We start from the raw sequence: 26,122 nt of genomic DNA, 5'->3' as shown, positions 1-26,122 counted from the left end.
AGGGCTGGGCTCTGTGACTCTGGAGTGGAGGTGGATGGGGGTGGGGCGGGGCCCAGGTGCCGGCCAGGGGCAGTGTCGTCAGCCAGTTAGGAGACACAGAGTGACACTCCGGAAGGAGATTCCGGAGGGCATGGGTGCAGAGAGCAGGCGGGGCTGCAACGCGGTTCTGGAGTCTTCCTTGCACGGACAGCCTGAGCCTCTGTTGGGCGAGGGTTCATCTGGGGGCACGCAGTGACCGTCTGAGGTGAGAGGGGACGCCGAGGGGCTGGCAGAACACCACCTGCTCACCGGGGCCTGGTGGGCACAGCAGCTGGGGAGGCGGAGGTCAGGGTGACGGTGCACGGCCCGCGGCGCAGGGCCCTCAGGGAGCAGATCGAAGTCTGTGGGGCGGGCGGCACACGGGGCGAGCACCCACATCCATCGTGGCCGTGGCCTTAGCGAGCAAGGCCTCAGGAGAGGGGCCGGGGGAGCAGGACCTCAGGGCTGGCAGGGGAAGGCGCACTGCAGGTGCCGGTGAGCTTGCAAGGAGTGTGGGGAACGTGGTGTTGAGAAATGATTGACTCCCAAAGCTCCAGTGCCCGGAGCGGAGCTGTGTCTAGTGTGTGGTCAGGGCTTTGTAAGTGCTGAGTGAGGCTGGAAGGGAGGAGGGGAGGAGGGAAGGAAGGAGGAAGGAAGGCAAAAGGAAAAGGAAGGAAGGGAGGGAGGGAGGGAGAAAGAAAGAAAGAAAAAAATGTAAGCTGGGGCGCCTGGGTGACTCAGTCAGTTAAGCGTCCGACTTCGGCTCAGGTCATGATCTCACAGTTTGTGGGTTTGAGCCCCGCGTCGGGCTCTGTGCTGACAGCTCAGAGCCTGGAGCCTGTTTCAGATTCTGTGTCTCCCTCTCTCTCTGCCCCTCCCCTGTTCATGCTCTCTCTCTCTCTCTCTCTCTCTCTCTCTCAGAAATAAATAAAACATTTAAAAATTTTAGCAAAAAAGATTCTCTCTCTCTGTGCCCCATCCCCAATCCCTTTCTCTCTTTTTCTCAAATTAAAAAAAAAAATGAATGAATGAATGAAATCGGTAGATTGGTCATGTAGGTAATTTCATCTCAAAGGTGAAAGCCCGTCTAATCCAGTCTCCAGTCTCAACTACAGATCTGATGTTACAAACCCGCTTAAAACACGTGTGTCCTGTTGCTGTTAGAAAAGCATCCAGATGCTTTTTAAAAAAATTTTTAAACATTTTTATTCATTATTTGAGAGACAGAGAGAGACTGAGGGAGGGAGGGGCAGAGAGAGAGGGAGACACAGAATCCGAAGCAGCTCCGGGCTCTGAGCTGTCAGCACAGAGTGCGATGAGGGGCCCGAACCCACGAACCATGAGATCATGACCTGAGCTGAAGTTGGATGCTTAACTGACTGAGCCACCCAGGTGCCCCTTCAGACACTTTTAAGAATGACTTCCCAGACCCCTTGTGATGGTCACACACACCCCCCAATCTCCCCCAGAGCTCGGGCTCTGCGGCCAGACTGACTGGGTTCACATCCCAACTCAGCCCTGAACCAGCTGTGCACTTGGGCAGGTTCCTTAACCACTCTGAGCCTGGATGTCCTTGCTCAAACACTACTTAAGAGAACGTGGTGAGGGTCAAAGGCGATCCTAGATGTAGAGCCCTCCATCCAGCGCTGAGCCCAAGAAACACTTACTTGCGCTGTTTCCACTGCTGCTTCTCCACTCGGCCCAGACTGAACTGCTTTCTGTTCCCTGACAACACGCCGCTCTCTCTCACGGCCAGGCCTCTAGATGGCCTGTTTCCGTGGTTCCAAATGCGGACTTTCCCGGACGCTGGGCTCCATGAGGTAGGGTTTGCTTAGTCCGTTCACAGTTGTAGCTGTGACACGTGTCATCACCCGGCAGCCTAAATATTTCTCGAAGCAGTTATATCAATGGCTAGAGCTTCCAGAACCAAGGATGGCCTCACAGCTTGTGCTGTGCCCTGGACTGTGTATAAAGCATCATCATGATAATCGCGATGCCGTTATTACAGCTGCAGTTTATTGAGCGCATGCACAGGTACACATAGTGTCAGGAGCCTTCTGCAGATCATGTTACTTAGTTTTATAGTAACCCTCCGGAGTAGGTGCATTTTATAGACGAGGAAACTGAGGCTAGGAAAGGTGTCATGCCCCAGGTCGGCAGTTCTCTGCCCTTTCATAGGCTTAAAAGTTCTTGAGGACCTCAGAGGTTTTGTTATATGGAATAGATCTCTCAGTATTACTGTATTAGAAATTCAAATGGAGACACTTGGAAAATATTACTGCAGAAAATCAACATGTATGACCCTGTTGCGTTTCCCTGTAGGCTCAGGGAAAACATGGGGGCTTCAAAATAATGACATATTGGATGATGATGAGATGGCAGAAATTAGAGCGGGTGTAACCCAAGGTAGCTGGTAACGAGCTAGCAAAGGGCTGTCAAGAAACTAAGCTAACCTCTGAAAACTCCCTATGGCTCCTCATTTATACCCAAAACATTTGTACAGCCTTCGAAGACGTTAGAGGACACAACCCACCTGAGCACGCATTCCGTTGTTTGTCACATGTCTTATGGCCTTTGATAAACCCACTGTGCACAAGAGGTGCGGGGTAGTATTCATATGAAAATAGTCTGGGCCCCCTGGGGCCCCTGGAAGTGCCCGCAGACCGCACCTCGTGCACACCACCTTCAGTCATGGAGCTGTTAAGTCCAGGGCTGATATTCAAGCCCCAGGAGGCAGATTCCAGGGCCCGCACCCGGAGCCACTGCGTCCTGTTGCCTTCTGTATTTTAACAAACAGGTAGAATATTATTTTGGTCCCCAGGCTTTGCCAGGTTTGTCACAATGAGCATACGCAATTTTTATGGGATTAGAAAAATATTAGCCAATAAAATGTTGGGGGGAAAAAGTAGTTCTTGCCCTATTGGTGGGTTCCTACAGTTTTCTAAAATATTTGCCTGTGCCAAAATTGCAATATAGGTGCTTCCACGATTCCAGAACTTGCGATCTGAAAAATTTTTTCTTTTTATATTTGTTATATCTTTACCACAGCATCCTCTACAATCTCTAAACTGCACATAACGTAACTGGTACCGTTTGAGGACCCCCGACATGTGTATACATCCACGAAGCCATCACAAGCCATCAGTCAAGATAGCAAACAATCCCACCACCCCCTCCCCAGCAAAGCTTCCCCGTGCCCTCTGCAGGTCCTCTCCTCTACAGCCCTAGCAACCACTGGTCCCCGCTCTGTCACTGCACGTGACTTCGAATTTTCTAGGCTTGTGTACAAATGAAAGCATGCAGTTATTCTTCTTTTCATCAGGCTCTGTTCCCCGAGCATAATGATTTTGAGATTCAGTCACGTTGTTACGTGTATGCACAGCTGGTTTCTTTTCGTCACCAAGCAGTGTTCCATTCCTTCCCACAGCCTGCGGGGTCACTTAGTGTTGAGTGTTTTATTTGTTACAAATAAAGCTGAATAGATTGTATAAGTCTTTGTATAGACCTACATCTTTATTTCTCTTGGGTAGATGCCCAAGGGCAGAAGCGCTGGTTCCTCTGGGTGACTGTGTATTCAAGGTGTGTATGCAAGGTGTGGATTTAAGGTGTGTGTTCAAGGTATCTACTCCTGGTTTATATGCAAGGTGTGCATTCAAGGTGTGTCTTCAAGATATATATATGCAAGGTGTGTATGCAAGGTGTGTATTCGAGGTGTATATCCAAGGTGTGTATGCAAGATGTGTATTCAAGGTATGTGTTCAAGGTGTATGTTCAAGGTAGATATTCAAGGTGTCTGTTCCAGGTGTGTGTTCAGTGTGCACGTTCAAGGTGGGTATTCAAGGTATGTGTTCAAGGTGTGTGTTCAAGGTGACTGTTCAAGGTGTCCATTCAAAGTGTGTATCGCAGGTGTCTATTTCAAGTGTGTATTGCAGGTGTCTATTTCAGGTGTGTATTGCAGGTGTCTATTTCAGGTGTGTATTGCAGGTGTCTATTTCAGGTGTGTATTCCAGGTGCATATTTCAGGTGTGTATTCCAGGTGCATATTTCAGGGGTGTATTCCAGGTGCATATTTCAGGGGTGTATTCCAGGTGCATATTTCAGGGGTGTATTCCAGGTGCATATTTCAGGGGTGTATTCCAGGTGTCTTCCAGAATGGTTGCCCGTCCCTCACCAGCCGTAGGTACTCCCTCCTTGTCAGCACTTGATAGGTTCAGTCCTTTTCATTTCAGCCATCCTGATAGGTGTGTCCTAATTATTTTTAAAATTCAGACTCTGCAGTAAGTTTCAGGATAACACTTCAGGAAGAATCCTTTACAAGAAACTTTTGGCATGCATCGGAATTCGTGGCCCACCCACCAGCTCTCCAGTGCTTGTTCCAAAGGATCAAGCGTTAAGTGAACATTCTCATAAAGAGAAACAGCAGCAGCCGGACCTTCCCGACAGGTAAAGAAAAACAAAATGAAAGTACGTATCAAAACCAGTGTCTGCTGTAGGGTAGGTGGTTAGTAAATATTCATTGACTAAATGCATGTTTTAATATTTTATTATTGAAATGAGAAAAATGACAAAACCATACACACAGCGAACTGGGTCAGGGGAGTAGAGAGCAAGCAGAGATCTTAGAGATTATTGGGTTGACCTCTTCATTCTGAAAACGAAAGCACTCAGGTCTTCAAGGTCCGGGGCCTGGCCTCAGGTAATTCGCAAACTTAGTGGCCATCCTGGGTGAAGAACCCAGGACCTTCAGCTCCCAGAGCACCTGTCTGCCACTCAACCATTACATGCCTGCGTTCTCATTTGTTCTTTTCCAGAACCTTAGACTTCTTACCACTGTTTAATATTTATGGTAAAATATACCCATTAAACCAGTTAACATTTTCTGACATGAATGATAGAATTATTCAAATGATCCCCAAATTGAATTGTAACAATAAAACATGCTTAGCAAATCTATTAAACATTGGACTGATGAATATTCTAGCCCTTCCTCATTTTGAAAAATATAGGTTTAGCCTAATGGAACGATATTATTTTCACTTGCTGGTTCATAGCTTATAATAAATCCACAAGGAAAGTTGAAATGTAGACCTATTCAGCAGACCTCACTCTGTCATTTCCCTTTAAAAAGTTCTTAAGTACAGAGCCGTGGGAGTATTTTAATGCTGCGCTAATGAAATTTGAATATCTGGGCATTTCAGTGGTAGCTTTATAAATGGGCAGAAGGATGGTATTTTAAGAGAAAGGTTAAATATTCTATGATGAGGTATGTCTGCCTCCTAATACCAATGGAAGGAGTAATGGCAATTACGTGTTTTATAAAATGTGGGCATTCCTGGAGAGCTCTTCAGAGCTGATGGAAGGAAGCAGCAGGAGAGGAGAAGTCCTTTCTCCATGACTGTCACTCGGCTCTTCCCCTCCCCCCACACCAGTGGGGTCCTAGAGACTTTTCTGGAGAGCCCAAGAAATCCTTATCCCTGATCACATCTCTCCCACATAGCACGTCACATTTTATAAATGTATAGATTTTATAAATCCAGCTGACTGTATAAATCAACTCGGAATAATTGCGAACTTCTCTTCCTTCCCATGACTGTTTGATGACTTTTTGGACCTGGTTACCTCTAAGTGGCCTATTTAATTTAAAGCTTTGTAAAGTGCTCTGACTTTTCACTTTCCCACTTCACACAAATATTTACTTTTCGCCACCATGTCGGCCCGTCACATGCCCTATTTATAAACCAGCCCACGGCACAGTTGAGAGCCTTAGCACAGGGATGGCAGTTTCCACCTCCCTGGAGCTCCCAGCTGTGGCTTGTGGCCAGATACTCGCCACACAGGAAGAGTTTTCACCTGACACGGTGCTGCGGGCCTCTCTGGGACCCACAAGCCATGGGCGGGTAAGAAGTTCTCAAACCACTCCATCCACCTGGGCACTGGTTCCTTGTTTGTGAGAAGGGACTGGTAGACCTCCTTGTTGCCCTGGGTTGAGCCGAAATTGGGTGAGGTCTGTAGGAAGCTCTCCACTAAATTCCTGATTGTGATTTTAGAACGAAGCCCACTGGGGACAAAAGCACCCTGACCACGAAAATGACTAAGGATGAAGTGATTGAAAAACTCAAAAGACGTATACAGCAGCAAGACCCAGCATTCCGAAAAATATTTCTTGAATTCAGCAAGGAGCCTGCTGGCAAAATTAATGCGCATGACTTCAAGAAGGTAGGAGAATGGGGTTCGCTGTGTTTCTGAGTTTTCTTTCATTCCTGGAGAGATTCTGTTGTTTTGTTGCACTAACCGGCTCTAAAGCGTAGGCATTACATTTTCGGTGAGGGCTTATTTTCTTACCGGCAAAGCACATCTATTTCCAGGCATCGTTCAACAATGTAAAAGGATTCTTTTGGCCGAAAATGTCTTTGGCAACTTCCTTCAGAGGATACTATGGATGTGGCCAGTTTTTTGATATTTAAACTTTTGAGACAAAGTGTTCACCGAAGTGTGGTTTGGCCGGCTGCGGAGTATTGTTGAAGGGGGTGGGGGCAAAAGCCTCTCAGGCCCCTTCCCTGCCAGCGAGGAATCTGGTGACGCTGTGGTCACAGAGCTGGGGTTTGTTCCTCGAGCACGTGAAAAAAAAAAAATCTGGCAGTAAAAACTGGGAAGCTCAGAGTGCTGATTTGTACGCGCTTATGGGAGCTGGAAGGTTCTGCCAGAAAGGACTCAGCGTGAAGGGTTCTGCATAGGCTTCTCAGGAATTAATTTCAATGATTGCTTAAAATTCCTGTTACGACCCCTCCAGCTAATCATCTTCAGCTATTTTTAAGGAAAGCACTGCAGTTAATATGTAGCAGTGTCTGTGTGGACGTATTTAGAAGAAGGCAATATTAGAAGCTATTATTTATCCAGCGCCTGCCCCCATGCCAGGCGCTGTAAGAGGCTCGGTACGTATTTTCTCTGAGTTGACAGCGTCACTGAGGCTGGATGGAGAAGGGAGCCGGGCCGTCCGCACGGTGCTGGGGTGGGTGTCTACTGCAACAGCCTAGACCTGTCCCCCCCCACCCCCGCCCGCCCCAGACTGGAAGATGTGCAGTCACGAGGCATGATGACAGGGACAGACTCAGGAAATATTTGGGAGGAAAGGGTGATAGGTGAAGAGCGGCTCCTCAATCTCCGGTCTGGGGGGACTGGGTGGCTATGATGAGCCATTGAGAACGCCGGTGAGCAGGGTGGATGGTGGAACGTGGGTGTGACTCGCCTGACGCTCCCAGGGCACCTTGTACCAGACTCTTTGGTCCCCAAGTCCCCTGGCACAGTCCTGACCCCTCGAGCCCCACAGCCCTGAATGATCGTAGTGCTCGATGCTTTCGATTATGGAGTCAGTTCACAGGCTCACAGGAGACCAAGAACCCACCAGGCTGCCGCTGACTTTTCAGAGGGACAGTGGGTACCTTAGAGAAGGGCAGTGGTGGCGGCAGAGCAGGGAGCCCTGCCCAGAGCGCAGGCTCCCCGCACAGCTCTTTGCCCTGCTCGCGTGAGGCGGCCAGGAAGCCCAGCAGTACGCCTCCCATCCTGAGGCCTCTGCGCCGTCGCTAAGCCAGCGACCCCCTTGCGGGCATCTCCGTTCACACCCCGGAGCACCCTCCTGAGCCTCAGTCTCTGCTCCCCGCCTGCCTGCTGGCCTTCTGCGCACGGCTGTCCAGAGATGTCGGCGTCCTCACCAAGGGCGGCCTCTTCCGGTTGCTGGGGGCTCCAGTCTGGGGTCTTCCTTGACTCTCCTCTTTCTCGCACACCCACACCCGGTGCGTCAACAGAGGCAACGGGCTTTGTGTGCTCGCAGCCCAGCGGTCAGGGCCGCGCTCCAACCGGTCCGTCAGAAGGGGCCACTCCTGCTCAGAACGCGCCCGTGGGTCCCCACCTCTTCTCAGATACAAACCGGAGTCCTCGCAGGGCCTAGAGGCTCCTGCATTGCCCAGCAGATGGCTCTGCCTCGGCACTGGCTGTCCCCTCCACCTGGAGGGCGTCCCTCTTACAGCTGCAAGACTGTCCCCCTCACCTCCTCCAAGCCTTCGTCCCCTGAGGCGACACTGACATTCCTATGGCAAATATAACCTGCTCTCCCACCTTGATCTCCTTTCCCCCATTTTTCTTCTCTGGTGTCACCGTCTGCTGCCGTGCAGACTGGGCTTAGGATCGTTTCGTTCATCCCTTCGCTCTGCTGTTTGCTCGATTTCCTCCATTAAAGCATATGCTCCAAAGGTGGACAACTTTATGTCTTTGGACAGTGATACATCCCAGATGCTTGGCATGAAGCAGGGCCCAGCATTTACTGAACGAGTGGATGAGCTTGAAGAGGGACTAGAGTCCCCGGGGGCCCAGAGCGGGGGCCGCTTGCGGACTGAGGGGGGCAGGTGTTTCGGAAGCCCATCAGGATCCCTAGGCGTGAGGCTGGTTCCCACACCGCCCACGGCGAGGCCCAAGCCCCCCAAGCTCCCTCATCTGCCCCCGGGGTTTCCCTGCATTCTTGCTGACCTTGAGGGGCACCTGCCAGGACACTTACTCTGCTGCTCGCTTCCTGGAGGTGCCTGAGTGCCTCTCCCTCTCCCTCTAGGGTCTCCCGGCTCCCCCGAGACTTCCCTGCTTCCTGAAGATGCGCCCGCAGCAAGGGGACAGGGAAGGAGAGACCACAGGAGGGCAGGGCCAGCATGCAGGGAGGAGAGTTGATGGCTGTTTTAACGACCAACTCGCCGTGAACCCGATTAGGCAAATTATTGGCCGAATTCCCCCCTGGTGACTTGTGGGGTTTAACCTTTGGGAAACATCCTGTCGTTGACCAACCTTTTAGCCCAAAGATCAACAGCCATGGGGTGATTTTAAACAGTCCACTAGGGACCTAGGTTTGAACTTCAAAAGCTGACTTCAAAGCATTATGTAAATATAAACTTCATAGTTTATTGAAGAGCTTGTTTCTAGATCAAGGTGCTTCTCCTACCTGTAAGGTCAGAGCTGGAGAAGTCATGGTCGTACGCTGCAGAAAGAAACAAGAATTTAGGTTAGACATAATGCAGGGCATCGAGACGTGAAAAGGTTTGGGAGTGTCGAACTTCAGTGGCAAGGAAGCCTTTGAAACCTACTCCTCTGAGACCTTTAAGGATAAATGACAATAACAAGTGTGTAATTGTAGTAACAGCAGTAATAGCTGCAGTGACAATGATGGCTGTCCCTGGAATAGTGACAGTGCGGGGCATGGTTATCACTACAACCATCAGTGATCCGGCCCCTCCGGTGTGCCTGCGTTCTGGAAGTTGCATCGCATATCATGTTTCTAAGCCTCACAGCAGCCCTGTGGTGCATACATTACACTGGGCACATTCACAAGTGAGGGGACCGAGCTCAGGAGTTAGGACAGTGGCTCAGTGTTGTTCAGTTGGTAAGCCGTTCAGGCACCTGGATTGGAATCCACATCGGTCTCTGTCAGCCTCAGACCCCTGATGGGTGTAAGATGGGCTACCTGGGTTTAATGTGAGTTTGCTGGGTGTGAGATGGGCTAGCTGGGTGTGAGATGGGTTTGCTGGGTGTCAGATGGGCTAGCTGGGTTTAATGTGAGTTTGCTGGGTGTGAGATGGGCTAGCTGGGTGTGAGATGGGTTTGCTGGGTGTCAGATGGGCTAGCTGGGTTTAATGTGAGTTTGCTGGGTGTGAGATGGGCTAGCTGGGTGTGAGATGGGTTTGCTGGGTGTCAGATGGGCTAGCTGGGTTTAATGTGAGTTTGCTGGGTGTAAGATGGGCTAGCTGGGTGTGAGATGGGTTTGCTGGGTATAAGATGGGCTACCTGAGTGTGAGATGGGTTTGCTGGGTGTGAGATGGGTTTGCTGAGTGTAATGTGGCCTAGCTGGGTGTAAGATGGGTTTGCTGGATTGTATCTGGCCTCAGAATTTTGTAAGCAGAACATTAATTTTAACAACAGTGTTCTTTAACTTCTTCCTATCATATTGGTCATGGATATGCAATGTTCTTGCCCTCCTTTCTCCCCAAATCTGTAACCACACCAATTAGTTTGCTGCAGTGGTTGCCGAGTTTCATCCCAGAGGAATTGGGAGTGAGGCTCCAGTCACGTGCACCTGCCTGACAAATTATGCATACATGTGGTTGTTCCTGATTTGAACGTAGGCAGTGCTTAGCCATTTGCCCAAATACCTTGTCCTCTAAGTGAGAAGCGCTAATTATTTATTCTCACCAGCCATTGCCTCACCTGTGGCGGGGGAGCAGAAGGTGGCCGGCCATACGGGTTCAACGAGGGAGAGGTGTAATAGAATCTCAAGCCGGGTGGGGACTTGGGGATCACCAAATCCAGGGCGCCCCTGTGATATCATTGCTGGGAACACGGTTTCCGGTTTCACCACCACAGTCAGGAAGATTTTGTCTACAATATGATTTATTTGTTAACGAATAGCTGGTCTTCTCCTCTGTTTTCTCTCTTGACTATAAAAGAGTTTCTGGAGAGTGCGGTGACTGGTGACAGCACTGGGAGTCTTAACGAACTCAGGGTGCTTTCTGTGGTTAAGTGAGTCATTCCCACTGCGGACGGTGGCGGGGCTGTTCTTTCTGGAACACCCCTAGACCCAGTCTGGGCACGTTGCATCCGACATTAAACCATGTCTCACCACAACCCTAAAGACACCCCTTTCTCCCGGGAGATGCCCCTGTCCCCGATCATTGCTTCCTCTGGTTGCTGCACCGCACGGCCCGTGACTTTCGCATACTTCGTAACATATAGTTTTATTTAGAGGACAAGTTAAGAACCAGTGGCAATGATGCAAGAAGACGGGTGTTGAACTGCAGGGTGATCTAGAACCTTTATATTCCTTCTCTAGGTGCTTTTCTTTTCTTCTCGCCCTCTCCTTCACATGCTGACTTAACAGAAAACCCCCTAAACCACATCCTATGTAAGAGAGGTGGTTACTTTTCTGCCTCATGACAAGGGGTCCAGACCCAGGTCACTTCTAGCTTTCTCCTCTTTCCGCCTCCTACCCGTGCATGATAACACAGCTGCCGGGGCACCAGCCATCACACATGCCTTTCAGCCATAAAGAAGGGGCAGGTGAGGGCAAAAGACTTGAGCCAGACAAGTCTTTTTTTTTTTTTCCCCAAAGCGCTTTCTTGGAAGCTTCTTTCAGCAGCTTCATCTTATGGACCAGGCTGTGTTATACAGAGGATTCATAAAGAGACATGCGCAATTTTTTTGCTGGGCACATAACTACCTTCAGAAAAAGCAAGGTTCTGTTCCTAAGGGAGAAGGAGAGATATACATCAGGCAGGCAGACATAACAGTCTCTGCCGTCCTTTCTCTCAGTAAGCATTTTGAGGGTGCCTGCTCACACTTGGTATGGGGCTGAACCACACTGGGCTGTGGAGAAGCCAGAGGTTTCATTGCTTGGGGCCAGTGACCCGTGGGGAATATAAAATGACAAACCATCCAAGGACACATAAGTCAAGAGTAGTCTAACTGCATAATCAGACTAATTGAGCTATTCCCTTCATCAGGAGTTTGAGGGCAGTTACAATGACAGTTCCCTGTAACTGGCTGTTCCTGGTGGGAAATTGTTATTCCTCATCCGCAGTAAATACACCGTCGTTGTTTGGTTCATTGTTCTCCGTGGCCCCATCCCTGGAGTCCCAGCAGAGGCCTCTGGAGACGACATAGTGCAGCAGAGCCCCCGAGACCTGTGTTAGCAAAGCGAGAGCCTGTAACAGCCCACCCCAGCGCCCCAGATTCTCGGGGCCCATGGCTCCTCACCTCTCCCCTGCCTTCCTTAGGAGGAGGGGAGCTTTTCTTCCTCCTTCCAGCAGAGCGCCCCACGCCCTTGGGGCACGGGCCAGACTCCCGAGTCCAGGAACCGGCCCCTTCCCACCCCGAACCATCACTTCCTAATCATGCAGCCTTTCCCATTTGGGGGTCAGGGACCTGAATATAAACCAAGCTCCACAAACACCATCGAGCCTCGCGGAGGCCTCGGATGTGGATGAGCAAACTAAATGAGGATGGCGACTTGAGAAGTCGATTTGTTTGTAAGTTGAGTATTAAATATTTTCCTTCATCTGGTTTTGAACCTTCCATCGGGAGCATACAGCTCTGGTAAATAAAACAGACATTTGAAAACTCTTGATCGTGTATTATGGTCAGTTTTGCCAGGGCAAAAATCAAAAATAAGGGAACAATAATGGGGACAGACATGGAATGAATTCTTGCCATTTTCGACAGCATGGATGTATCCCGAGGGCATTACACTCAGCGAAATAAGTCAGACAAAGGCAAATACCATAGGATTTCACTTACATGTGGAATCTAACAAACAAAACAAGTGAACGAACAAAAGAAAGAAAGAGACTCATAGATACAGGAAAGTGTCAGTTTCCAGAGGTGGGAAGGCCTGGTGACATAGGTGGAGGGGATTATGAGCTCCAGACGTCCAGTTGTAAAACACAGAAGTCACGGGGATGTACTGTACAGCATAGGGAGTAGAATACAGTTAATAATAGTTGATAATATTGTAATAACTTCGTATGCTGACAGGTGGTAACTAAACTTTTCGCGGGGATCATTTCGTAATGTATAAAACATCGAGTCACCATGACGTTTACCTAAAACTACTAGGATATTGTATGTTGATCAGTATTTCGGTTTTAAAATTTTTACAACAAGGCAAACTGAAACTCTAAGAGACACAGATACACCTGCACAGAGTCAGCGACCCCGAGAGCAGATCTATATGGGGTCATCTCCCCACATTTGCCCTTTTAAGGGTTTTGCTGCTTTTGAGATCACATTGCAGTTTGACTGTTGGGGGTACAGAGAGGCGTTCTCGATGCTCCATCTGTGGCACTTAAAGCACAGGCTTTCTGTCCTCGTTGGGGGAGGGGCGCTCAGGACTCCGGTGACAACACTTGGGGAGGAGCAGAGGAAGTGGCGTGTTCCAGAGGACCAGGGGCAGGGGCAGGATGAGTAGACTTAGCTCTTTAGCTTTGGTCCAAGCAGCTTCCCAGCGGTGCCCGTGTTGTAAGGTCAAAGGTGACCGGCTGTGTGTTCAGAGTCCCTCACATGCTCACCACGCCCAGCACACCATCAGCAAAAGTCTATTTCTCCATCCTCTGGCAGTAACCCCGTGCCAGAGGCCAGAGCTGGATTCTCTCAGCATCTGGCTGTGCCCAAATTGGCGGAATCTTCCAGAGCAGGAGCCGTTGCAGACACGAGGTGTCAATAGACCGTGCCTTCTGGGCCTCCGTTTTTGCCTCTGTTCTCAGGGCCTGTCCCCCTGGAAGGCCTCGGACTCCGAAGTACCGCAGTGCGGGGGCTTGTGTGCAGCTCCAGAGGTGGGCGCTAGTCTGGAAAGGGAACCCGGTCAGGGTGCCTGGCTTGTGCAGCTCCAGAGCCGCCAACGTAGCGGAGGCTCTGCAGAGGGGCCCCCTTCCTGGCCTGACGCCATTTCCCAGCCTCAGCGCCCCTCCCAGAATCAGCAGCTCTTCCCACGGAAACTGCAATCACAGAGCCGAGTTCACCTCTGAAGGGTCCTTCTCGCCTTGGAACTTCAGTCCCTTCAGACCTCGTGGCCTCCTCAGCCCTCCGATGCTTTTGTGGTACCTTGTAGTTCCTTGGGTGCTTCCAGTTGTTTCCATCGGGAATGTTAGCCCACTGGGAATCGCTCCCCCCTGCCCTGAAGCGGTTGAAGTCTGTCCAAAGTAACAACCTCATATTGTTATTGTTTTCTTTTATGTTTGTTTTATATTTGTTTATTTCTGCCTTTATAACGGTCATTGATTTTTTTTTCCCCTCTACTTGATTGGGATAATTTGCTTTTCTTTTTCTCGTTTCCTGAGACAGAGTATAAAAATCATTGCTTTTTAGCCTTTATTTCTCTCGTGTATGAATTGTTGGCTACACATTGCCCTCTAGGTACAGGCTTAGCTACATCCACAAGTTTGGGTATGTCATTCATTGTCATTCAGTTTAAAATACGTTATAGTTTCCCTTGTGATTTCTCCTCTCAACGGTATATTTAAAAAGTGTGTTTTTTTTTTTCTATTTGACCCAACTGTCTCATGGAGCTTCTTGCATTTTTTTAAGAGTATTCAACTATTTCTATTCATCCACTTCCCCCTTTGTGGCCCACTTAGTGAAGCATCTGGCTCTTGGCTTCAGCTCAGGTCATGATGTCATGGCTTCATGGGTTCGAGCCCTACATCTGGCTCCGTGCTGGCAGGGCCGAGCCTGCTTGGGATTCTCTCCCTCTCTCTCTGCCCCTCCCCTATCATGATGTCTCTGTGTCTCTCAAACTAAATAAATAAACTTAAAAAAATGCTTTAATTTCAGTTACTCCTATCTTTTGTGAGTTGCTGTCACACATTTAAGTTTTACATCTAAGTTAAATCCTGCAAGACAATATTATCATTATCATTATCATTATTTATTATAAATAAGCTGTCATATGTATCTGCTTTTCATGTCTTTTTAAAAATATTTTTAATGCTTTTATTTATTTTTGAGAAAGAGACAGAGTGAGCAGGGGAGGGGCAGAGAGAGAGACATACAGAACCGAAGCAGGCTCCAGGCTCCGAGCTGTCCGCACAGAGCCTGACACGGGGCTTGAACTCAGACCATGAGATCATGACCTGAGCCGAAGTCGGACACTCCACTGACTGAGCCCCCCAGGCTCCCCGTCTATGTGCCTAGCCTTGCTCTTGTTCTTCCAGCTGATATTTTTGTGCTTGCACCTGCACTTGTTTTTATTCAGCCTAAAGACCTCCTTTTTGTCCTCCTGCTAATGATGAGTGTGCCGGCAGCTAACTCTGAGTTTCCATGGTTTAGCCTGTTTTCCTTAGTTGTTACCTCAGGTCCTCCTGGCCCAGACCCCTCCAGGATCCCACATTACAGTTCGTTCTCACATCTCCTTAGCTCCTCTTGGCTGTGACAGTTTCTTTCTCAGACTTACCATGTTGTTGATGACCTTGACAGTTTTGAGATTACTGGCCAGATATTTTGAGAATGTTTCTCTTTTGGGATTTGTGTGATAGTTCTCTCCTGATTAGAGCGGGGTAATGTTTTTGGAAAGAAGACCGCAGAGGTAAAGTGGTCATGCCGTCAACATGACTGATCGATCGATCGCATGATTGATATTGACCTTGATCACCTGGCTGAGGTGTCTGTCAGTCTTCTCCTCTGTAAAGTTACTCTTTTTTCTCTCTCTTTCCATACTGCACTCGTCGGGGAAAAGTCACTATGCACAGCCCCCGGTGAAGGAGTGGGGAATTATTATGCTCCATCTCTTTAAGGGCAGAACATCTACATAAATTATTTGGAATTCTGCGTGGGAGATTTGTATCTTCTGTCCCATGTATTAATTTATTCATTTATTTATATCAGTATGGATTCATGCTTCATTATCCGTTGAATGTCTGTATGATCTTTATGGGATTTCCTTTTCTACTCCTGATATTGATAATTTTTTAATCTTTTCTTTGTTTCTCAAATAGTTTAGCTGGAAGTTTATTGTTTAATGATTGATCGTTTTTATAAAACAAGTTGCATTTTCACTGATGTTCTCTATTTGCCTATATTCTATTTCATTCATTTCTGCTCTTATCTATCATTTCTTTTCTTTTTCTTTTTTTTTTTTTACTGACTTTACTTATTTTTACTTCCTTTGGATTTAATTTACCTGACACAGAATGGGGATTTCTTTTCTTGGAAGGTACACCTTGAGAACCTGGAAGAATTCCTGGTAGTAAAATCCATGAAAGTGTGCCCCCCCAACAAAGATTGGACCCCTCCCCCCAGAAGTTTCTCAGTTTCAAGCTAATCCTCACTTAGCCTGCAGCAGGTTGTCAAAATTACCACCTAAGTGTTTCTACCAGTTTGTGGCTACGGTGGCTTCAGCTCCGGGTTAGCTGATCTCGGCTGGGATTGTGTGTGCTCACCTGTCTCTCCAGATGTCAGATTTCTCTGATGGCTCTAAGTCACTGATTTTCACTATGTTCGGCCTTTTTCTTGTTGTCACAATGGAAGTGATGACTTCCACACTCTTCACATGCTAAACCTGGAAGCAGAAGTCCACTCTAACTTTTCAAAGATATTTTAGCTGGGTATAGTAGCATTTTAGGTTGGCAATTCGTCTCTCCTGGCACATTTAAGATATCATTCCATTGTCTTCTGCCTTCTATCAGTTGTGTTGATAAATCAACCATCAGTCTTACTGCTGCACATTTGAATGCAATGTGTCTTTTTCTTTCTCTAGCCGCGTTTAGGATTTTTCTTTTGGTCTTTGGGTTTTAGCAGTTTTCCTGATGTGTCAAGGTGTTACTTTCATTGAATGCATTCTGCTGGAGTTTGCAGGTCTTCTTGAATCTGTAGGCGGTTGTGTTTAATAAATAAATTGTGGAAAATTCCCAGCCGTTATTTCTTTTCCTGCTACTTATGCCAGTTTTCTCTGTCCATCTTAGACTCCAATTATGGATGTTAGACCCTTTCACAATATCTCACTTGTAGCTCACTCTTTTATGCGTTTTCCGCTATTTTTCTTTCAGGGCTTCAGTCTCAGAATTTTCCACTGTCTTCCAGTTCATTAATCCTGTGTTCTGCTTTTTCTAATCTGTGCTTAATTTTATTCATATGGTTCCTAACTTTAGTATTTTTTCAGTTGTGGGATTTCCATTTGGTTACTTTTAATATATTCCATATTTGTGTCTTTTCTTCTGTTGTCTCAACATATACCTGTATTTTCTTGAACATATTATAGTTATTTAAAGATCTTTTTTGGGGCACCTGGGTGGCTCAGCCGGTTGAGCGCCCGACCTACACTCAGGTCATGAGCTCACAGCTCATGAGTTCAAGCCCTGCATCCAGCTCTGTGCTGACAGCTCGGAGCCTTGAGCCTGCTTTGGATTCTGTGTCTCCCTCTCTCTCTGCCCCTCCCTTGCTCATACTCTGTCTCTCTCTGTCTCTCTTTCTCTCTCAAAAATAAATAAACATTAAAAATTAAAAAAAAAAAAGATCCTTTTATTTCCCTGCTAACTCAGGATCTGGGTCACCTATGGATGTTTTTCTATTGTATTTTCTCCCCCCTTGATTTTGGGTCACATGGCTCTGTCTCTGGGCATGCCAGATTTTTATTAAATGTCAGATATTGTGTTAAGAAAATTGAGAGGCTCTAGATAGTGTTACCTTTTCCATTGCTAGACAGAATGGAAATTGATGACCTTACTCTAGTTAAGGACTGAGTTAACTTGAGGCTGGATTGAAGGCTCCATTTGATTTTTTTTAAAACTCCTAATCATAGGGTATAGCCCCCAAAGTGTATAACCCAGAATCTGAGTTATCCTCTGAGCCCTTACTCCTCAGAAATCCTGAACTTTAACTTTTGTTCATCAGGACCACAACATGACAAGTAAAACACCCCATGTGCCTTTCAGAAGCTTTCTACCTTGATACGTAGTTTTCTGCCCCACATGACTTCTGAACTTCAGCCGACAGCTTTAAGGGAGGGCCGGCAGTGCTGGGCTCAGCTCTCTCCTCCCCTTCTCACAAGGAGTCTATTCAAGGCTCCGGTTTTGGTGTCAGGTCCCATGAGCTCATCACAAGCTCTGTTTGCTTCTCCACCTGCTGGGAGTGACCCAGCCCCACCCAGCCCTGAGCCTCTTGCCCGCTCCCAGAACGTGTGACTGAGGGGCCCCTCCTCTCAGACTGTTGTCCCTTGGAGTCCTGGCTGCCTCCACAGCTCTATGTACTTCAAAGAGATGTTTGCTTTATTTTATCTGGCTTTTCTGTTTGTCCTCAATGGAAGTATTGACCTTCTACAAGGTGTTCCAACACACCGAACATCAACTATTCCCTTTCTGATGGGTATTCACTTCTCTTTTCCTTTCTAAAATCTCTTTAAACTCTCTCTCTTTATGTGTTTTTAATACTGATGTTTTTATTTCTGTGGAATGGATTCCCAGGAGTAGGACTGCTTGATCTAACACACACACACACACACACACACACACACACACACACGTTGTATGCTTTCTAAATCCACACTATGGCATTTCCTATTTCTAAGAGCTATGTATGAGAGTATATTTTTTTCCAGCCCCTGTTAGCAATAGGAATTATATCTCTTTAAAATTTTTGCTGGTCTGATAGTTTTAAAGTAATAGCTCAGTTTAACTTTAATTTGTATTTATTTCCCTGACTCCTAGTAAATGTATGATTTTCTTGATATTAGGATTTGTTCTCCTGTGAGTTGCCTGTTTACATCCTTTGCCCTCTTATCAATGTTTGAGAGATGTTTATTATAGATATCATTATTTATCCTGTGTTTATAAGATGCTTTGAGTTTCCAGTTTGCCCCCATTCTCTGGATTCTCACCCCTGAGACTCTCTCCTCTGCAAGGCTCTATATATATTCTCTCTTTTTTTAAGTTTGCTTATTTATTTTGAGAGAGAGAGTGTAAGTGGGGGAGGGGCAGAGAGAGGGAGAGACAGAATCCCAAGCAGGCTCCACACTGTCAGTGCAGAGCCCGATGTGGGGCTTGAACTCACAAACTGTGAGATCATGACCTGAGCTGAGAGCAGAGTCAGATGCTTAGTGTACTGAGCCCCCCAGGTGCCCCTGTATCTCCCTTAATTAGACCCCAGCCCCTGCCCTCCCAGCTCCTACTGCTCGTCTCTGACACTTTCCCATTTGACCGCTTAAGCCCGGCTCTCTCCTAGGGCACTGCCTGCTGCCAGCCCATCTCCCGCACAGAAAAGTGGGCTCTTGGCAAGGGCAGTTGTCTGTGTCTTCTTCATTCTCCATCCCCAGCATCTAAAACAGGGCCCAGCCCAAAAGTGCTCAGTAGATATTTTTTGAATGCACCCAGTCGGTTTTGAAAAGCATTATAGTATTGTGGTTTAAAATGTAGACTCTGGAGCCAGGCTGCCAGAGCTGAACCACAACTGTCATGTAATGTCTGTGTGACCCGGGCGCCAGGGCGGCTCGGTCAGTTAAGTGTCCAACTCTTAACTGAGTTAATTTCGGCTCAGGGTATCTAGATCAAGACCCAGCTCGGGCTCCCTGCTGACAGTGCAGAGGCTGCTTGCAATTCTCTGTCTCCTTTTCTCTGTCCCTCCCCCCTCAAAATAAATAAACCTTTAAAGTGGAAAACTCTTTTAAAAAATACCTGTGTGACCTTGGGCAAACGTCTTTATGCCTCAGTTTCCTTACCCCTAAAATGAAAATCATAGGAGTAGCTACATCATAGGGTTGTTATTAGAATAAATGAGCACATATATGTGTATTCGTTTCCTAGAGATTTGTGACACATTACCACAAACTAGATGGCTAAATACAACAGAAATGGCTTCTTTCACAGGGAATACTCCTGGAAGCTGGATGTTNTAGCTACATCATAGGGTTGTTATTAGAATAAATGAGCACATATATGTGTATTCGTTTCCTAGAGATTTGTGACACATTATCACAGGGAATACTCCTGGAAGCTGGATGTCGGAAATCGAGGAGTCCACAGAGTCCTGCTCCCTCTGATGGCCGTAGAGGAGGATCCTTCCTTTCTTTGACTATTCCAGCTCCTGATGGGTGCTGGCAGTCCTTGGCTCTCAAGCTGCCATTACTCCATTATCTGACTGCTTCCCTTTGTGTCTCTGTGTCTCTCCATGCTGTTTCCTCTCTGTATGTCTGCGTCCAGATTTCCCTCTTATAAGGAATATATTCATTGGTTTGGGGCCTCACCCCAGTCCAGCATGACCTCATCACAGCTTGAACACACCTGCAAAGACCCTGTTTCCATTCAAGGTCACACTCACGAGAACCTCGGTTAAGACTTGAATGTATCTCGAGGCGTCCGACTTCCGCTCACGTCATGATCTCGCGGTTTATGAGTTCGAACCCCACGATGGACTCTGTGCTGACAGCTTAGAGCCTGGAGCCTGTTTCAGATTCTATGTCTCCCTCTCTCTCTGACCCTCCCCTGCTCACACTCTGTCTCTGTCTCTCCTTTTCTCTCTCTCTCAAAAAAAAATTAAAAACAATTTTTAAAGACCTCAACATATCTTTTGGGGGGACATAATTCAACTCAAGACAACATGTAAACCCTTTCAATAGGGCCTGGCCCTGGGGTTCACTCTTGTATCCCTAGTCCCTTCAGTAGGCCCTGGCCTGTAAGTGTCCAAAAGAATCTGGTGAATTTGTTAATTGATCAATGCTTTGTCTTCCGCACTACAAATATATTTTCAAAATCTATCGTTTTTTTTGTTTTATTATATCTTTTGCCATTAAAATGTTTTAAGTTTCGTATGACCAAATGTATTTGTCTTCCTTCCTGTCTTTCTTTTTTTCTTTTTTTAAAAATAAATTCTGGGTTTGTAGTCCTGGTTAGTAAGCTGTCGTACCTCTAGCCCCCAGATTCCCCTCCCATATTTTATAGATAATCTCCTAGACTTTCTTACAAGAATTTTTACATTTTATTTTTTAATGAAATGCTTGATCTACATGGAATTAATTTTTGTATGTGATGTAAGATGGGGCTCTTCTGTATTTTCCCACTGGATTGTCACTTGTGAAATTCTCATTATACTAGCGTCTAAGTCTGGAAATTTCTGTTTTGTGACACTGATCTATACATCTTTTCTGTATGAATGCAATATGGGTTTTTTTTTAATTTTAGTGAAACTGATTTTTCCTCCTTTTTCTTCCTTTTTATATTTTCTGGGCTATTCTGAGGCTATGTTTATATTTTCCATATAAATTTTATCCATTTATCCATTTATCCCCCAAATGCATTATTATGATCACAATTGGACTTACATTCAATTTATATGTTAGAAATGTATCTGCTTTGGAATCATGGGGAGAGAACATAACAGGACATATAAAAGGGGAGAACAGAGAGCCTGTCGTTGCCTAAGGGATGTGGCCCTCGAGGGTCAGCTCTGCCCCCTGCAGTTGACTGGGCCCTCAGCTCTGGGCCTCGCAGCTTGACTCCGAGACCTTTGGACAAAAGATCAGACCCTCGGACCTGAGAACAGCCTCCTCTGGAAGAGGAGGGGCTTGTCTGCTCTTACCTTTAGTCTTTTACTCATCCGCTCACGGAACACGCTAAAATTTTACATGTGTCCAAAACTGAGCCAGGTTCTGGATATTTCCCTCTAGAAGTGGATGTCTGGTTGATTTACTTGTTACGCCTGGAATTTCCCTCGACGTTGAAAACCGATCAGATCACCTTATCTTTTATTCTCAGACTGAGGCTGTTTCATTTCACGGTTTTCGAAGGTTCGTTTTAGTTCACCATTTTGTCCTTCTGAGCCATTGGGACACAGTTTCAGTCTTATTGGATTCTATGGGGATGATACATTCTAAAAAAATCTGAACCAAATCATCATTGTGATCATCATGCCTGCAGCAAAAGAGAAAAGAAAAGCCACTCTTTTATAACTCGGCGTCCCTGTCGACAAACCGTTGCTCTGTCTTGAAGGTCCACTGATGGGCACTAGGTTGGAGGAAGGATTGTTTTTGAAAAAGTGGTGCAGTCCCATCACTAAAGGATTGGGTAGAATTAGATCAAGTGGACCAGACACATCTAGCCTATGGACTAGAAATTTCTAGACCAGGGGTGTGGTCAGATTGTGATCATGGCATGTTTCTGGTGGTCATGGCATTGCCACCAAATTTATAGAATTTCATAGATGCAAAGAGCTGGAAAGGCCCTCAGAGCTTGTGCACCTGTCATTACCCTCTCTTCACCCCAGCTCCTCTGTTGTTCACCATCTCAGGGGACGCTTCCCTTACCCAGGGATGTTGGGCTTGATCGTGTGGCTTTCTTTGACCTGGAGTGCAGCAGATGTGACCTGAGCCACAGCCTTAGGTCTGCTGTGTGCTTCTGCTTGGACTTGGGCTCCCGCAGTCTACCAGTCAAAGGGCCTGCCCAGGGCGGCTGTTGTCCCTTCAGTTTCATCCCCAGAGTGAATGCACATGGAATAGGCCAAAACCCAACCTACAGCCTGATGCCAAGCCAGTCGACCCACAGCCTGAATCAAATCCATCTTACATCCGCCAAACTGCACTTGACCTGTAGATCCACAAGTGTGAGAATAAATGCTTGTTTTCTTGTCAGCCATGGGCTTTGGACAGTCTGTCATGCAGAAGCTGGCACACAGAGTCCCTGTCCGTACCCTGTTCCAAACAGGTACTGCATCAAAGCTGGGGGACACTCAAATCCAGCCCCAGTGCTGTCCTCTATAGACTGCCCAAGCTGTGTCATTTGAACGGGGAGTGACACACTTCCCAGCATGTGGCTGCGCAGCAGAAACCACCATTGCTCATTAATTATAGAGCCAGAAGCCTCAACTGTGAATCCAGACTCAATCGCCAGCACTGGGTGGTTGTCACTGGGCAGTAATCCCCAGTGGAGTTACTGGAGTGTCTGCACACTATCTCCCCCCCGCCCCACCCCCACGTGTCCCTGAGCTCCTGTCTCCCCATCTATAAAAGACCAGGCCGAAGGCGACGCTGTCCAGGCTCTCCCGGTGCTGATTCGCAAGGCGGTGCCATCCAGAGGTGTCGGATCACACCTTTGCTCTGTCGCTTGTAGCTGTGTCTTTTCAGGAAACAGATGGCTTATTGAGCCTTCTTCCCAAGCTTCAACCTCCTCATTTGTGAGATGGAGCCCTGTGAAGTTTAAAGAAGACAACGTGCGAAAGTCACTTGGAACAGTGGCCAGCACCTAGTAGATCTTCAGTCAGATTCTCTTTCTCGATGACGACTGTGACGCTTCCATTACTACCTGGAGTCAGGGAGACACATGTAGGGTTGTAAGGCCAGCTCTGGCCCTTGTTGTCAGACTGTCAGAGCCCAGTCTGTTCCAGATGCTCGCCTGCCTGAGCTGCTATCTCTGGAACAGCTACCACCAGCATGCGCTCATGCCAGGGGCTTTTCTCTGAGCCGCTCCCCACTATGGTGATTCACTGCAGGCAGATCCTGGCTGTAAGAAATGCTGAACGAAGCCCTTCAGGCTGAAGGAGTTTGATACGAGGTGGAGCTCCGATGGCCAGGAAGGAATAAGGAACGTTGGAAATGGTTCATAGCTGATGAAATATAGAAGCCTGCTTTTTTCCTAATTAAAAACAAAATGCACCTGAGTGCTGAAAGTACAATTACAAACATTGTAACATTATCTTGGGTTGATAATATATGTAGACCTGTAGCTCAGAGGATGGGGACAGGGGAGGGCCTATCTGGTTGCAAGAGTTCTTCATTTTAGGTGAGGTGGTTTGCTATGAGCTCCAAATATACTGTGAAAAGTTGAGGGTATGTATCATAGTCCCCAGAGCAACCACCAAGAAGAGGGTGCAGGGAGCCACAGCAAGCAAGTGTTACTCACAGAGAGACTGGTGGCTGCTCTGTTCCCAGATGCTCTGCAGTGGCCGGACTTGGAGAGACCAAGTCACTCACCCGGCTTCTCATGGGCACTTGCCGGGAACACCCGTCCTTACCGAGAGAGCCGACAGTGTTCCCATGGAACGGTGCGGCCTCACGTGGCTGTGATCTAAGGAACATCCCAGGGGCAGCAGAAGTGACAACCCCTTCTATGAATCAGAATGTGCCAGCCCGTGGCTTGTCCCTTTTTGAAGAACTCACTTCAGGAAATGCCTCCTAGAAAAGACCAAAGGACTTGGCTTGAATAGTTAAGCGTTTTGAAATCTGCTTCATAGAGGCTGCAGTTTGGGCTTATGCTGTACGGTAAATTGCCTCCAAGGGTCAGGATAAATGCAGCTGACTTGCTGCTGCGTTCATCCCAGAAATGAGAGTGCGCAAAGGGAGGCTCTACAGACATGCGTGTTTGTAAAGCGCTGAGTGCCTCTTCCAGTGATCACACCCTCTGGGCTTTGCGTCTTCTGTGATGCCCTGTGCCCGTAGGGGATGGCACGCCTGCAACCCCTGGACAGGCTGCCGGAGGCGTGCCCAGCCTCCCGGTGCCTCACAAGCCTCCAGGCTGCGAAACATTTGCCTACAGACATTTCCTTACTATCCGCTACATATGTTTTTATGAAAGGACTGAGCAGGAGGAATTTGCAATGAATAATTCATGTGTAATTGTTTTCAAAATATAAAGTTATTTTTCAAAGAAAGCAACCAATCTATCCGTCTCAGAGTCCCCCAGCCGCTCGGGTGCTTCTGCGTGGGCCGCAGCTTTCCATCGAAACACTCGTGCCGTCCCGCGCTGGGCCGGGCTCCCCCACGGAGCTGGGACAGGGCGCTTGTGCAGACGGCGCAGAGCTGTCAGAATTCCCAGCCAGCGCTGCCTGCCCGGGTCCCCAGGCAGGCCTTTGGGGACAGTCTTGGCATCCAGCGCTGCTCTCCACTGAGCCCCTGCAGACAATACCACAACACCTGCATTCCCTTCCCTTTTTGCTCCGCTTCCAATCCTGCACCAGATACAGCCTGTGGCTTGTTTACTTTAACTCACACACACAAGCTGAGCCAAGGCCATGGCCGGACCAACTGGGCTGGTACAGGTACAGCGAGCCACGGTCACATCCCGTTCATTACTGACGTTGATAGTGAGAATAAGAACAAGGCGAAGGTGCCAGCTCCCTGCGTCCCAGCCCCACACACCAAGAAGGACGGCACCCAAACAGAAGGAGCCAAGCACTACACACATGTTGTAGATACCCTGCTGCAGCCAAATGGGTTTACGTTCTGCCGCTCCAGTCTGAAGAGGCCGGGGCAGAAGTTTCCGTATCTGTAAAGACCTCAGCACAGTCCTGGCATGTAGCAGGCAATAAGCATGATGACGATGGTGATGGTGGTGATGGTGGTGATGGTGATGGTGGTGATATTGATGATGGTGGTGGTAACAGTGATGATTATGGTGATGGTGATGATGGTGATGGTGGTGGTGGCGATGGTGATGATGGTGGTGATATTGACGATGATACTGATGATGATGGTGATGGTGATGATGGTGATGGTGGTGATGGTGAGGAGGAGGAGTACTGCTTCATCCCATCCCCTATTCCTTTCCTCCTTCAGGTTTCTCCACAGAATGCAGCCACCTTTATTTTGTTCCTGTTTCCTAAGTTATATGTGAATATAAATCTAACTAATGAGACCCGAAACCACCGCAGTCACAGCAGATGCGAGTTTGGATACCTTGGACAGCATGGCCTTTGGAGAGGTCTGCAGTGCTGACTGCAGCGCTCGGGGGCCATGCCCGCTGAGCCCAAGGCTGGGAGCCCGCTTACTCCTTTGTTCACTCACTTGTTCAACAAACAAATCTTGCACTGGGCCAGGGAGCCAGGATACCTGGCCCCGCCCGCAGGGAGCCTGTGGGTGGAGACAGACACATAACAATCAGAGGCCGGGGCACGGAGGCCATGGTGCTGAGCCCGCTGCGGGTCTGAAGGGGTTCGGTCGGGACCACCTAACCGCCTCTCCTCGCTTTCTTCCTTGCCAGGTACTGGAAAAGAGTGGAATGCCCATGGACAATGACCAGTATGCTCTGCTCACTGCAAAACTAGGATATAAGAAAGAAGGGATGAGTTACCTGGATTTTGCAGCAGGATTTGAAGGTAGCTGATCGCCAGCAGGGGCCCTGCCGGGAGGCGTTTCCCACCGGCAGCGATGGCGTCGAGCCGAGCAGGGCCGCGAGGCCGCTGGGGTGGAGTCGTGTGAGCCGAGATGTGAAACAGTGTGTGTTCTAAGACTGGAAACACACATTTTTGTTTAATTTTATCTGACTGTGTTTCGGCCTTTTCCTTTGCACTAAACCAAACTGTGAGTGCAGAATTTTGCCTCACAGAGCCTTGGACAAACTTAGAGCACAAATGGTTTCTAAAATTTTCTCTGAAGCCTATGCTCTTCAATCACGCTTCATGTCCTTTAAGATTTTCCTCCTAAAAATAGATGCTGCCTCTCTGTAATTAGTGGCACCCGGGCATCAGCACGGGGAGCGTTCCTCCTTCCTGTCGGTAGCTGATGCCACAGAGACCCTGACACAGAGATCCTGAGAGGGTGCAGGACGTGCCCAGATCACTGGGCCACGGCCCCTCCCCTGTCCCCGCCGCGAGCAGTTGCCAGGAGACC

The 26,122-nt window shown here is 48.0% G+C and overlaps 1 protein-coding gene across 9 annotated transcripts in view; it reads left to right on the top strand.

The window, feature by feature from the left end:
• Positions 1–26,122, top strand: part of EFCAB6 (EF-hand calcium binding domain 6) — a 239,973-nt gene that overhangs the window by 127,925 nt on the left and 85,926 nt on the right. For all 9 annotated transcript variants that reach the window (XM_077757996.1, XM_077757994.1, XM_077757995.1 and 6 more), the window contains 3 exons: positions 4,288–4,461; positions 6,066–6,234; positions 25,494–25,608. In XM_077757996.1, the coding sequence (XP_077614122.1) occupies positions 4,288–4,461; positions 6,066–6,234; positions 25,494–25,608 (458 nt within the window). The remainder of the gene's footprint in view (positions 1–4,287; positions 4,462–6,065; positions 6,235–25,493; positions 25,609–26,122) is intronic.

Source organism: Crocuta crocuta, unplaced genomic scaffold (genome assembly GCF_008692635.1).
Source record: "Crocuta crocuta isolate KB4526 unplaced genomic scaffold, BGI_CrCroc_1.0 scaffold143, whole genome shotgun sequence".
Lineage (NCBI taxonomy): Eukaryota > Metazoa > Chordata > Mammalia > Carnivora > Hyaenidae > Crocuta > Crocuta crocuta.
This window is presented reverse-complemented; position numbering and strand designations above follow the sequence as displayed.